The 14,588-nt window shown below is 40.0% G+C and overlaps 1 protein-coding gene across 1 annotated transcript; it reads right to left on the bottom strand.

Annotated features, from left to right (window-relative positions):
- SLC46A3 (solute carrier family 46 member 3) lies at positions 1–12,663 on the bottom strand. The gene is made up of 5 exons (XM_072930374.1): positions 12,024–12,663; positions 6,157–7,026; positions 5,665–5,748; positions 4,106–4,262; positions 1–2,534 (listed from the first exon to the last, which is right to left on the bottom strand). Exons 1-5 carry the CDS (start codon positions 12,217–12,219, stop codon positions 2,447–2,449), a joined length of 1,395 nt encoding a protein of 464 aa, XP_072786475.1. The 5' UTR covers positions 12,220–12,663; the 3' UTR covers positions 1–2,446.
- Between the last annotated feature and the right edge of the window lie 1,925 nt (positions 12,664–14,588).

Raw genomic sequence — 14,588 nt, 5'->3', positions numbered from 1 at the left:
TTAAAAAATCCAAACTTTATTATGTCAAAATAATTTGTATTTATACACAAATAAATGATTATAAACTTAGATTCTGCTTTAATAATCTGATGTGTATTAGTACTTGGTTCCTCAGCTTGTACCGTGTGAGGCATTTTAAAAATACAGTTCATATCTTCCTTGTGTTTTGGCCTAAATTGATAGCCAGTAGTAAATGCTCCATCTACCAGAAACACCCTGCAAACAGCACGTACTTTGTGCAGTTAAATCATTACATAGCATTCCTGAGGTGTACGGGCTTGTCCTCAGTTGGACCGACTGACACAGCACTGCTGTGGAAGTGGCTCACTTTGTTGTGAGCTTCCAAGTGCTAGAAGAGATGTGCACTGAAGAAAAGCAAGCGCAGGTACACACCCCTTCTGCATTTGTTTTTTTATTTCCAGGCAGTTTTGTGTGAAATAGTTAATTTCATAAAGCCTTACATAACTGCATAATGAAGAGGCAAAGAAGACAATGTAATGTTTGTAATCCTTTACATCAGTGTTTTCTTAATCTCTCTACAAGTACTCATTATGTTTTGGACCCACTGGTTATTGTAGAACTCAGCTCACGTTTTCAATAAGTTGGCAGTAGCTTGAGCACCTCAAAGGATTAAGCAGTTTTATTTTCTGGGTCTTGTCTTAAACTACTGAGAGTAAGCTAATGATCTTTAATTGCTAACATCAGTCTTGGGAGTTCAGGACAGAAGTGTAAGAGCTGGCTAGAGATGTTAGTACATTCCCTCTGGCCTGGATAAATGACCCTATTTTCACCTGTGATGAGCAGAGAGAGGTCTCCTGAATATTGTAAGGCTTCTCTGTGATCATAATATATAACTTGGAAAGAATGCAATCTTTCAGTTACAAAGGATCTGTAAAAGTATCATCATGATTTGGTATTACTGGTTTTTGGTGGAGCACCACTGGGAAGTTCTGCAGGAGTGTCTGTTCATAGGATGGGTATCAGTGGCTGTAAGGAACTCATCAATTATAACAGCACATGCTATGTCTGTCTGCATTTTTATCCTATGCTGCGTGCATGTGAAGTCATTGCAGTTGCTTTCCTAGAGGTTTCGTTCTCTAAATGGCAACAACTTGACATTGTTTTGCTTTTTCTACCTAATCTGTTTTGGGGGAAAAGAGTCACACACAACTTTGAGAGATCAAAGTATTGGCTGTCAAACTTAACAAAATCAATAGATGGGAGTGGTCCCTTAACATGGTGTTACATTCATACTTCTGCTGTGCTGTGCGTTCCAGAACCAGATACTCAGATCATTTCTACTTAAAGATCTTAAGGGAAAAGGTGAGGAGTCAGTGCTGAAACAGATTCCTAGGTTTGGCAGTCTTACCAGTTTGCACTAGGGCGCTGGGCATATCACTTGTCCTCTGTTAATTTCTCTATGCAACCGAGAGGATAGTATCTATTATGGAAGGACATTTTGAATAGCATTTGTAAAGTGCTTTGAAGATTAGAAGTGCTGTTCAAATGTTCATAAATTATGCTGCATTTGTTGCAAGATGCTTAGATTCATGATTCTGATTTTGTCCCCTCATTTCAGGGTTGTTAAAAAAATAAATATCTACAGATAAGTGCAATCACAGCTTTTCACTAAAAGAAATGTTTAAGCTAAGTACCAACTTAACTACAAAACAAGAAGTATCTCTGGGACAAAACATGTCTGTATGCAGTCCTTAATATATGGAAAATGATAAATGTGCAATATGGCCTCAGCAAAATGTAGGTTTAGGCTGAACTTCACACTCTGCAAGATGGAAATTTTCTGACAGTTCTGTGTGAAAATCCATTTCAAGGACTCAGTCACAGGCAAGGTCCACACATCTTATGTCAAACTTACACAAACACTCTGCTAGCTGCAGAACAGTAAGTGTACTTATGGCAGGTGTAAGAACTGTCTCCAGTTTGCTTTCTGAAAAAACCTATTTTTTAGTTTAGTAATTTTAGACAGTTTTAGGGCTTCGCTTTTAAGACAGGCCTTTCAAGATGTACACAGTGGACCACATCCTCAGCTGGCACAAACTGCAATGGCTTCAGCAGAATTGCCATTGTCCTCTGGGTTGCTAAGCTTATCTTTGTCACCCAACTTAGAGTGATACAAGATGTATCACAATCCACAGCTGACATTCTCAAACTTGAGAAAGGGTAAGTGAAAAAAATATCATCCTACCTTATTTTTTCCTTCATGCTGAAGCAGCATTAATCTCAATTGTCAGCCTATTTCCATAGTTAAGAGTTAGTTTTAGTCAAGTGCTAAAAAGAGACTGGGTATTGAGTGGTACCAATTTAGTGCTTATTGCTACAGGGCCACTTGGAGATTCTGTTGTGTCATCTCTGTGGTTTCTGTGTGACATATCTATCTCTGCCACTGCATGTCAGATTAGAAATCCCGAGTATGTGGATCCTTTGTTCAACTATCAGCACTCTCTAAGCTGGATACTTCTTCAGGTACCAGTAGAGCTAAGTCTTCCCCATTCCAGCTTGTGCACAGAAGCCAGCTGTAAAACAAAGATAACACAGGTATCTTTAGCTGAGATAGTTCAGTATAGCAAGCTGATTCAGCACCCACAAACACACAGGATAGCTCTCTGCAGCCATCCTCTGTGGCATAAATGTGTCTTAGTAAACAAAAGCAGTGACACTATTTTCCCTAATTATAAAAGTCAGACAATATTATTACTGCCGCCTTTGAGCACAGTACTAAACTACTCTGCCTGTTACAGACTGGAACAGCTACCTTTTCTGCTTTCCAGCTGCATGACACTCTAAAAAGAAAGGTGCAGAGAAAGGGTATTCAAAGGGTCAGGTATCTGAAGTTAATGACAGAAGGTAAAGAAATAAAACTTTCAGAAATTTATGGTGGTGATGTACTACAGTACTGATTGCAAGATGGGCTGATTGATGGTAAATATGTTTCCTTTTCTGCAGTAGAGGTTGCTCTCCACATACACTTTCTCTACTTACACTGAACTAAAGATAATATTTAATAGAACAAGTACTTACTGTGCCTTTGTTAATGTAACTGAATTTGTCAATTATTTTATTACTTTACTGGAAAGTATTCTACTCACATGCAAGACCCCTTTGCTTCAATTCCCTCAGGTCCAAGACCCATCACTACCTTAAATTACCATTAATATAGCTTCTCTGTAAAGACTGTGTAAATAATTATAATGAAGCAAGAATAGACTTGAAATTTTGTGAAATGTTCTAAATCTATAGCATTATCACTGCCTGTTTAAATCTTAAAATGCAGCTGATGCAGAGATAGAAGACGACCAAGGTGAAGTCTAAGTATTAGGAAAAAAATATACAAGTCTCCAGCCAGAGTGCCACCCTCTTAAGAAAAACCTATTTTCCCCCAAATGTAAATTTATCTAATGAAAATCATTATTCTGTCATTTAGATTTTTGTTTCAGCATCCTAAAAAAAATTTATACTGGAAATAATGTAAAGTGATCTTTGCTTTATGAGTACTCATTAATGGTATTTCACTCTGCGTATTACTACATAGTCACTACATACGATTAGGCAAAACTGCTACAGAGGCCTATTTTTTAAAACATGTTTAGAAGTTTATTCTTTTGGGCTTTAAAATCCTTTACAGATTTTAATGACATTGGGTCACAAGGTACCCATGACCAAAGACCTCAACAGGTAGCTTTCCATTAAACTGAGTGGGTGACTGTCACATTTATAACCCTCATTAGCATCTAGAAGAGCTCAGATTGCAAAATTAAGTTCATGCCTTTCACGTGATCTGTGGGAAAGGCTTTCCTGGAAGAAAGAGCATGTAAAGGTCTCAAACCAAGGGAAGTTACATGTGCAGTCAAGGGTATGGTGTATCCCACTGGCAGCACATTCAGGATAGGCTTCAGTTTGGGGGAAATTCACAGCACTGAGGGAAGGTAGCTGGATCAGGGAAAAGCTGTGAAGATAGAACCACTACAGCACCCTAGAAGATAGGAAAGTTTGAGAACTACTGCACTAGATTATTCACCTTCAATTCATGTCAAAATAGAAATTACTGGCAAAGGCAGTCAGAAGAACGCTCCTGATCTGTACTTACCACAGGACAGACAGTGGAATTAGACAGAGGCCTGCTGATAGGAGAAAATTAAATCCTGAAAACCATGCAACAGTAGTTGCATAGAGAATGTTAAAAACTGAAATCGACATTGTGCCGGTCACAACTTCTAAACAGGCAATACAAGCAAACACAGCACCTGCCAAAAATAAATGGGCAAATTACAAACAAAACAAAATCTCTTCAAAGCCCTGAATTTTTTAAACATGGTTCAAAAGATATATCTGTTCATAGTATTTTTGCAAGTATGCAAGTTGCAACCACTAGATGATCATACTTTACTATGAAAGTGTCTTCTGTGGCAACTCCTACAAAATGCTAGTTCTTTTAAATGAACAAAAAAACAACAAATAAACAACACATTTTGTTGATGGAAACTATTTTTCTTTACTATTATTCTGTCACCATGCCTACATCTCCATCCTTTACCCCTTCCAGTTCTCTTCTTCATTCTTACTTTTCCCTTTGTTGTTCATTCCTTCTCTAACCTTCACTCTTATATGTGGAAAAGACTGGTTCAACAAGGACTGCTGGTTCAGCTTAAAACCACTGCCTTCTCATTTTGGAAAAGAAACAAACAACATTTTTTGGACTGAACTACCCTTTGAGGAGGCAGTCTATCCCCTTAAGTGTCTTGTCGAACACATTTTGCTGAGAGACATTCATAGTCACAGGACCATAACCAATATCACACTAGGTAAGTAGAAAAGGATGACAAGAGGTAACCTGATTGTTGCATCAAATGACTCAAGTAGCCAAAGCCTTGAAGAATGCCAAGAAACTCAATACCTCAATAGAGGTGCATTTCAGCACAGCTAGCACAAAGAGATCTTTGTTTTAGTGTATGAAGATTAATCTTCTAAATAATAAAACAAAGCAACTCAGGAAAATGTTTCTAGAAGTATATATTTCCCAAAATCTAGAAAACACACACTCCCCAAAATCAAAATATGGGATATTAGAGCCATATTTTGAGACCTGACATGCTTTTTTCTGTGTTCCATAAGGAAAGGACTTTGAGAAGTATTACGTTATATTTCTTGGGACATGTTTAGAAGCCACAGGCCTGAAGTTGGGCTCCTGCTCCATAGCTGAGGATACAAGTCTAATTGTTTTTAAGTGCTATGAAGATTGACCACTTACTTCTTACCTTTTTAAATTAGTAAGTGAGAAATTGACTAAATAACAGAAACATATCTTTCTCTGCATGCCAAAATCTTGTGAATGTAGAAGCCCTTGTGAAATCACACTTGGGCATTCTTCTGGTACTGGGCATTTTTCTGCTCAAAATTTCCCATGGTCTTTAATTTAAGAACAGTATTTTGTTTGAAAGTTGAAACTTGCAGTAGTTTTTAACACAGTTGTTTATATTTAATTCAGAAGCAGAAACCATTAATGTCAAGACACAGGCTCGTATTATACAGAACTTGAAAGAACAATCTTAAAGTACCAATACAGATCTGTTTGTTTAAAATTAATCTTTATGCATCTCTATTCTGAATCACCATATTATTTTATCGTTTAAAAAGAATTCTACTTACCCTGTTCACCAGGGAGAACCACTTTTGACAGCATGGATCGGAGAACAGGAATAGGCATAAAGCTGAACAAAGATGGCACTCTCACTGTAAAGCAGCCATGAGACATTGAAGTAATAAAATCCAGGCATTTACAAATATCTATTGCAACTGCATTAGTCATATACTTTTGAACACTGAGTTCCCCAAACAGTAAAAGGCAACAGAAAAGTCAGACTAGATGTGCACTGAGACAAAATTCTCCAAGAACAGAGAAATTAATAATTAAAATATATTTCTACGTCACCAAACCCATAAGCAGGTAATTCCATTGTTTCTCCACACATTTCATCTTTTAATCAAATCCAAGATCAGTCTGATCAACCATTTATATTTTACCTCTCTATGACCCTTTCAAGGTGGCATGTTCGATATCCAACAATGCATTCACTATAGATAACACAGCAGTATTTTCATATACATTGTTGACCATGGAAAAATTGATTCTGAACTCACCTAAAAACATGAGTAGAGTAGTTTTGGCAAAGGCAGCCATAATCATTCCTCCAATGTAAGAAAACATCCCAATAAAGACAATATAAATGTCTTTGAGACATTTGGAAAATAAGTAAACTCCTAAAAAGCTGGTCAGCGAGATAGAAGTGGATGCAGCTGCTCCATATCCGATGTATACTTCATTCCAGCAGAGCGGCTCATCCAGTTCATACAGTGTAAAAAGTGAACTCCCACCCAGCGCAGTAAACAGGTAAGTCATAAATGTAAAAAGTAACAAAATTATGAAAATTCTCTTTTTGTAAGGGGCAGTTTGAAAAAGCATGTACACTCCAGAAAATGTCTCCCTAAGAAGTTCTTTCCAGGATACTGGTGCTTCATGCTGGAATTGAGATATGCCTACGGTATCTTCCAGAAAAAATACCATATAGATGATATTAATGACATGGAGAAGAGATGCTATCACAAATGTCCATGCAAAGCCTATTCCTCTTAGAAAGTAACCAGATGACAGTCCTGCCAATCCAGATACAACTCCAAAAATCAAATCCACTACAGCTATTCGTGTTGTTTTCTGCTTCTCATCATGACACTCCTCTGCTATGTAAGCAAAGCCTCCTCCAAGGAAAGTTGCTATACTCCCAAACAGTCCAGTAATAAATGCGACTGCAAATAGGACAGAGAGTGACAAGGAAAAATATGATATTGCAGTCAAGCTAATACCAGAAATCAAAGCTCCCATTGATGGTAAAACTAAAGACCTTTTGTGTCCCTGGCGATCCCCATTAGCTACAATGACAAAGGCAATTATAAGGCTGGGAATGGCTCTAGTTAAGTCCAACTGCATATTAAAAACAGAGGCTTTTTCTTGAACTTCCTGCAAAGAGAAAATAAAAATAATTGTAAATACTATAATACATTGGGAAAAAAAAATCTGTCAAAATATTACACACATAATTATTAATATGCAATATAATGAATATCACTGTACATGTTTATCAATTAGAAATTATACTACTATAAAACATAATACATGCAATGTAGTTTTATAATATTATAAGACATTTTGATGTACGAGGCTATAATAAAATACATTGCATATTCAGTCTTTCATAATTTGATCTTCAATATTCCTCAAACATTCCCTGTTACATTTTAATCCAAAACTTAGAGCTTAAGACACAGTCTTACTGTTGACAGAGAAGTTTCAATGCAGACAAGAGAACAATCCTTTTGAACATGCACTTACATGCTGTAAGTATCTTTAACTGCAAGTACCTCCTTCAATACAGGGTACAGCAAGAGGGCACTGGGCTGTTTTAATACTCTTCAGAAATCAGTAGTAAACCAGTCACTGATTAAGGAACACAGCCCATGCTCCCTCCTCACAGAAGATCACTTTTCCTCCCAAATAATCCTACTGAGGGGGTTACAAGGAACAATTAATGGACTAGAGTACACTATGCAAGTAAACAAATCACAATTTGCTCTGCCATCCCACTGTACAATCTTATTAGTACTATTACAAACAACAGAAACAACCAAAAATGTGAAGTACAGCTTTAAATATTGTACTGACTCACAGGTATGTGAATTAATGGATTTTGCAAACACTGTAAAGCTCTGGGTTCAGAAATTGTCCAAATCAGTGATGTCTCTACAGATACATCACAGCAGGTATTCACATAAGGAACAGCAGCTAACACTATAAAAATAAACTGTAAACACCCATTATGAAGAAAATTTCAGAGTTCTTTTTAGCAGAAGTATAAAAATAAAAGGTGACTGAAAAACAGCTATTTAACAGAGCATGAATAGCTGCAGAAAAAAAAAGTTTAATTGAAAAAATAAAATTGTTATGAAGCCAGCTTCTAAAGGACTTCTAAAAGCTAATTCAGATCTTGTTTTTAATACATAGATGCAGACCAGATGAGCAGCCACAACAGCCCTTTCAAAGACAGCCCCCTGATCAGACAGCAGGGGAAAAGGAAGCAATTTTATTCATACAAACCCTTTAAACTAGCTAAGATAAAGTTTCAGGTGCAGAGAGTAAAGTGTTACTGAAAGTCTTGGAGTTTTCTGAGGCACAACACTGACTTGGGCAGGAATTGTGCTCTTCAATCAGCAACAGGTAGACTTCTGCAAATCTGCTCACACCATTCTCAGCCTGTATTCAAGCCATCTATACTTCAAGTTTCAGGCATCTCATCTGTAACTAGCATAATCCTGACTGAGTAGCATCCAAAATGACGAAAAAGCCCTTGAACTTACAGGAATGTACTTTGGGCAATTTAAAAAGCTGCTGAATGCTTTATAAATTAATATTTATATTAACAGGCAGAGACCATGAGTTTCTCATTCACTTTCTTCCTTTGTTTACAAGATACCAGGTTTTATTACAAGAGGAAAATCCAACTGATCCTGAGGTTCTCAAGGAAAGCCTTCAAGATCCCCAGCACTCCAGTCTTTCGCTCCCTTCCCTTATGGTGTCTGACTGCCCTAGCATTCATGAAATCCTGTCCACTGGCCAGCAATGCTGTCACCCTGGAAGGGTCAAAACCATGAAGACTGAACAAATGGAGATGGAAAATGTTATTTAATCTTTAACTCCTCTGCTGCTGACAAAAAGAACTCTATATAGTTGCAGACATTGCTTCTTTACTACGATTGTCTTGTTCAAAGCCATGAGCATAAAAAAATGCTACTATGTTAAAAGTAAAATGAAATGTTAATATGTATCATCTCAACCCACATTAATCATGTAATACAAGGATTATTGCCAGACAATAATGAAGTGTAAAACTGAAAGAATGAAAAACCCAAAACTTGGGTGTCCTTGTTTTGGAAGAAGCTGTGCAACACACAAAACATGGCTACACATCCAGGTACCACATGTGATCATGAACTTGCTGAGATAAAAAACTTGATGTCTACCGAAGACTACAGACAAAAGTACAGAAAAATCCATTTAGAGTGTAAGGCATGCAACTGCTCACTCCATGGTTTTATAAAGGCAAAGGAGAATAATATAGAAAATGATAAGTCAAACCTTCAGCTGCTTTAAAATCACATGACTCCATTAAATAATCAATGGAACTATATATATTTAAAGAGAAAAGTCTAGATTTTTAATCTGCAAATTCACTCTACTCTGAAAACTTACAGTGGACAGAGATAGATATTTCAATCACCTATTTCAAAAATAAAAGAATGAAAATGAAGAAGCAATTAACTTATATAAAAATTAAATTAAGATAGAAGTGCTGCACCTGAGATTGAATAATATAAAGGACATGATAAACTCACAGATCATAAGATAAAATATTACTGAGTAGCAAGGGGAAATGAACGGGTTGGATAATAAATCAATGGAATGGGGTAAACAAAGTTTAATGATTAATAATATAGCTCTTTCTGAGATATTAAAAAAAGGATTATCCAAGCTGGTGATCAGAATGCTTCAGTTTACATTCAAATTACCTTAAAACTCACTTTATTATAAGATTATTATTTTTTTTTCAAATTGTAAAAAATAATCTAAATTCTGCAAAGACTAACTATTTTTAATTATATTCTACTTTTTATGCAGGCTCCAAGTGATTTTTGTCTTCAATTTCCTTTTACATTTTGCTTTGAAATAGGTGAGATTAGTATAAAGCTTCCTCATTCTTAGAACATAAGGACTTACACTAAATTAACTGTTAAGAGAGATGTTCTTTTAAACATTAATGCCAAACTGGGCCTTACAGCAACAGTTATAACATTATAAACCTAATTCAGTTAGGTTTAGGTTAGGAAGGTCTTGGAAAAACAGGAATACCAACTTCACAATTCCTTGCAAAAGAGTTTGGAATTAAGTTATTGGATCTTCTCTTTGGCCCATACACAGGACCATTACTCAGCACAGAGGCCCATTTGCACTTAAATTAATGCATATTTTGAGCTCTTACATTGTTACACTATGGTAACTAGTGTGGTATAAAAATGCAGCAAGGCATCCAGACAAGAGTACAATTGTTCAAAAGCTCATGCCCTACTGCCAATCACTGAAATGCAGGGAACAGAAATTTGGCAGGAATGGGAAATGAAGAAGTTCTGTTGGCCATTATTCAACTGCTGTCTTGAAGGACTCATGTTCTCAAATATCAATTTAACTATAATTTGTAAACCAAAGACCTGTAAAATGTGAATATGTCATCACATCAGAGACGCCATCTAAACTTCAGCTGAAATTAAGCACTCTGCTTCAGTGTTTTGAGAAAAGAAATATGAAATCTTATATCTTGAACCATAGGTGGTGGCAATTTGAAAATCAGGTTTAATTTGAGGAGGTTGCAAAATGCAAAGATGTATTTGAAATGTTGATTTCTTGATGGGCTCTGCAATTAGAATTGTATGCTTAGAGAAAACGGCCAGACACAGCATCAAATGGGGAGCTAATACTAAAGAAAACATTTTTTTGGGAGTAACATACAAGCATTACTCTGACAACAACTGATAATTACCTCCATGGATCAGCCCAGAAACCATGTTGGACCACAATTCTATTGACCTTTTCACATTTTTCCTACTAAGACCAGCTTCTGTCACATGACAAAGAACATACGCCACATTAAAAGTCCTGAATTATTTCTTTGATCACCTTTACTGGAAGCATGTACCATTAACAATCTCTTTTTATAGATCACAAATGAGGCAGATAAGCTCAGGTGTTCAGTCTTGCATATATGCAGCACATCAGAGATTCAGATATGGGATGTGAGCAAAAATTTTCAAGTACGACCTTTTCAGCGGTGTAAGGGAATGCCAGCTGACTGATTCTGTAACCCAACTTCTGTGTAATTTATATGATGAATCATTTACTTTTCTGACCCTACACTGGTTTAATCTTTCACTTTATACAACCCAACTGCCAGTTGTTGTTGACAAATATGGTTCTATTGCACTTCTGAAAACATGTTCCCCCCCCAAAACAAGAGATGAGCTTTCTGTTGAATCAATGCCCCACTCAAATCCCAACCATAACCTGTAACTGCAGAACTGTGAGACATAATGGGTGAGAGGGGGAAGGGAAATGGAGAATTACCATCTCTTCTGCTGGCAGCTCACAGCTAGCTCTGCTTAAGTGTAGCTTTAAAACTGCACTGGAAGTGCCATGGAAGAGGTACCAGTCAACAGCTAGCTATCCAGCACACTGAACTATGGAAAAGTGCTAAAAATGTAACTGACCATAGGATCTTGTCATTTTGACGTACTTGCATTCCAGCAAGGCAGACTAGTACTCTGAATGGCAAAGCATCAACTTTATTTGATCATGCAAAAGATCAGTTGAATGATCAGTTGAATTTTTCCCACATTTTAAAACCACAAAAAAATTTTAATCTCCCCTGTTCCTTGTTCTTGTAATTAATTTGAAATACATGTATTTTAAGCTAGATGCTATTCCTCAAAATCACAGGGCATTTGCTAAACTTCACATGGTTACAAAGAACAGAAGGAGCCAGAGAAACAACGGGCGGCTCACAAACACAACAATCACAATGGTGCGGGAGGAGGAGCCTCCACCTCCAGTTGTACCCGCTGTAATGCCAGCCCAATGCTAATTTGGTCCCCATTCTCTCAGGCGATTTTCAAGTCCCACTAAAATACGAATTTGCCTCAGTATCCCTCCTGGAGACAAATTTTTGTCTTTAAAGCCCTACCACTACCTACAGCATAACATTAGAGCGAGGAGACAGTGAAGTGAGAACAGGTTACAAAACTACGGCTTTCCGGAGAATTAAAGGTTAAGGTTATAAAACAGGAGGTAATACTGAGGCAGCACCTCCTGGCTGCAAGGTTATTTACAATTATTATTCCTCCCCCGCAACTTGCCTTCTGTTTGATATAAGCCGGGCTGCTCTTATTCTGCTCGCAGTGACTGACATTGCTGTCGCTCACGAAAGTGGAGTTGTACTCCTGCTCCCACAGCCGCCGGTAGATGAACTGCTGCACCAGCGGGCTTGTCAGGGAAGACGCAAAAATGTAGATGAAAATGACGGGCTCCACGCACAGAACCTTCCTCATTTCTGGGTCCGGGCTTCAAACCCTGCGCCAGAAAGCAAATCGCAAGTGCTCCCGAGGTGAAAGCGAAACCCCGAGCGGCAGCCGGCAGGCTGACAGCCCCATGCACGGGGGACACGCTCCGCCAGCCCCGTCCCGGAGCCCCGTCCCGCAGCGCCGTGACAGCGGAGGCGGGACGGGGCGGCCGTGTCCCTCAGCGGAAGGGTGTCCCCGCCGCGCCGTCACCGCCCCCGGGCCGCCAGAGGACGAGGCCGGGTGCCGCCATCTCGGCGCGGCGCCCCTGTCTCGGCCCGCGGGCGGGGCGCTGCGGCGGGCGGGGCCGGGCCCGGCTGCGGAGCGGGGTCCCTGTGCCCGCGGGTGTCGCCGCCGCCGGCTTGTCCCCGCGCCGGGTGTGCGGGGGGCTGCTGCCGGAGCTCAGGACACATCAGCACCCTGGGGGTTCCAGCACCGCGCCGCACGCCGCCGCTCGGCGCTGCCCGGGCTGCTTACACAACGAGGATCGAACTGCGCGATCGGCGGCGCCGCTGGCCTCGTTCAGCGCCGCCAGCCCGGCCTGGAGCTCAGCCTGCGCGGGGCCAGGTGCCCGTGCCTGGCCGAAGGGGAGCCGCGCCGTGCTGCTGCCCCGTGCTGCCGTGCGCTCCGCTCTCAGCTGACTTAGCTTAGAGGTTTTATTATAGCTGCTCCCCTTCCGTGGGCTCTCGGCTTGTCAGCGTGTGGAAAAGCAACGTTTGTTTGCCACCAGCTGGTCTCTCATTAATAGAATCATAAAGCTGTGTACGTTGGATAAGACCTCTAATATCATGAAGTCTAACCACTAACGCAGCACTGCCGTGAAGAGATAGATCTCGCTCTCTGGGTCTGGCATAGCTGCTGCCAGGTGTCAGAGGAGAGGCCACCTGTCCCTGTTTGAACAGCTGCTGCATTTCCACGTGAAAGGTTGTGCTGGTGTGGACCCGCAGTTGTGAGGTTTACATACGGCCTCTGCCCACCCTGCTGTACATGGCATCCACAGCACGGGGAGCACACAGCTCTGCACTGTCCTCCCAAGACAGCACCGAGTAATGATTCTGGCCTTGTTACAGGTGTGATATACCAAGGAGAGGTAACACAGCCAGGGAATCCTTTCAGTCTTAAATACTGCTTCTCCATTATGAGTACCGCAAAAAGTCCCTTTTGCTAAAAGCACATCAGAACTTCAAAGTTTCCCAGATGTATTTGCTCTATTAAAATAAGAAGGGCAGTTTAGAAACTTCATGAAAATTGAGTTCCTTGATAAAGTGATTTGAAGACAAATTATCCATAACATGGGTCATATGATCTTGAGTAATGCTTTAACTTGTTCACTGCCATGTGACATGTCATTCAGTCCCAAATTTAGGGACAACACTGGTTTGTCAAGTGTCTCTTAGCATGGGATCAACCCAGCATACAAGCTCAGTGGCCTCAATCATATACTTGAGCTTCTTTGCTCTAGTACACAGGCTTACTTACAGAGGCCCACAGGCAGACTGACTCAAAAGAAGTGCTACTCTGGCATGAGATCAGCTTGTAGAGAGTGGTGTCCTCCTCCTCGACCGGTCCAAGTCCAAAGTCTGACTCATCCTGTGACAGCATTTTCTTTGTCACAAGGTAAAGCCAAAACAATCATGTGAAGCTGCTGAGTGAGAGGGGCTGTTCAGGTCACTCATCCAGCTGTTAACATTTATTTGAGCAGGGTGAAGAAGGGATTTTAAGCCTGTTGGAACTTCCTTTTGTTCCACAGAAGGATATTGTCCAGAGACCCATTAAGTTTCTTGCCAGATCCAGCTGTGCTTAAGAGCCTGTCAGTTACAAAGGAACACGAGTGTCTGAGTGTGGTCCAGGTTGCTGCCCAAACTTGTTTTAATGCACAGCTCCTTCAGGACAGCCTTCCCAGTGCCAAAGAGTGGAGCTGTGGATCTGTGTTCTAGACAGGTCCTCTGCTTCTCTCCTTCCTAGTAACGGTGTTTAAGTTTGGGTTTGGGTTTACAGAGCCAAGTGGCTCCAGCAAAGCTGTGATCTCAGTGCTGAAGGCAAAGCTGCAGCCTGAGCTGGTCACCTGGAAGCACCTTTTTACCTTTGAGTAGCAGCTCAAAGCCTGTTCATAAACATCTCCCAGTGCTGACACTACATATTCTCCTCAGGCAAGTGCATTGGAAGAGACTTGGCCCTCATTTGTTTCTCATTAGTTCCCCTCATTGCAAGGGGAACTAAAAGCAATAGATATGATTGGACTTTTAAGATCAGACTTAGCTGGGTGATGCTTATTCTTTGAAGCTGAGCATTTCTAAAAACACAGTACATGGCAACCTACCTTCCTCTCTCCCCTGCCACCAGTATTCCCACTGGCCCAA

This window comes from Taeniopygia guttata, chromosome 1 (assembly GCF_048771995.1).
Source record: "Taeniopygia guttata chromosome 1, bTaeGut7.mat, whole genome shotgun sequence".
NCBI lineage: Eukaryota > Metazoa > Chordata > Aves > Passeriformes > Estrildidae > Taeniopygia > Taeniopygia guttata.
The sequence above is the reverse complement of the archived record's forward strand: the minus strand, read 5'-3'. Positions and strand labels throughout refer to the sequence as shown.

Bases quoted from the DNA above. Each gene is read 5' to 3' on its own strand.
- SLC46A3 (XM_072930374.1), bottom strand. From the start codon at position 12,219: ATGAGGAAGGTTCTGTGCGTGGAGCCCGTCATTTTCATCTACATTTTT. The intron at 7,027-12,023 runs GTTGCGGGGGAG...CTTTGCAGGAAG, and splicing joins TTATATCAAACAGAAGGCAA to TTCAAGAAAAAGCCTCTGTT. The intron at 5,749-6,156 runs GTGAGTTCAGAA...GCTGCTTTACAG, and splicing joins TACTCTACTCATGTTTTTAG to TGAGAGTGCCATCTTTGTTC.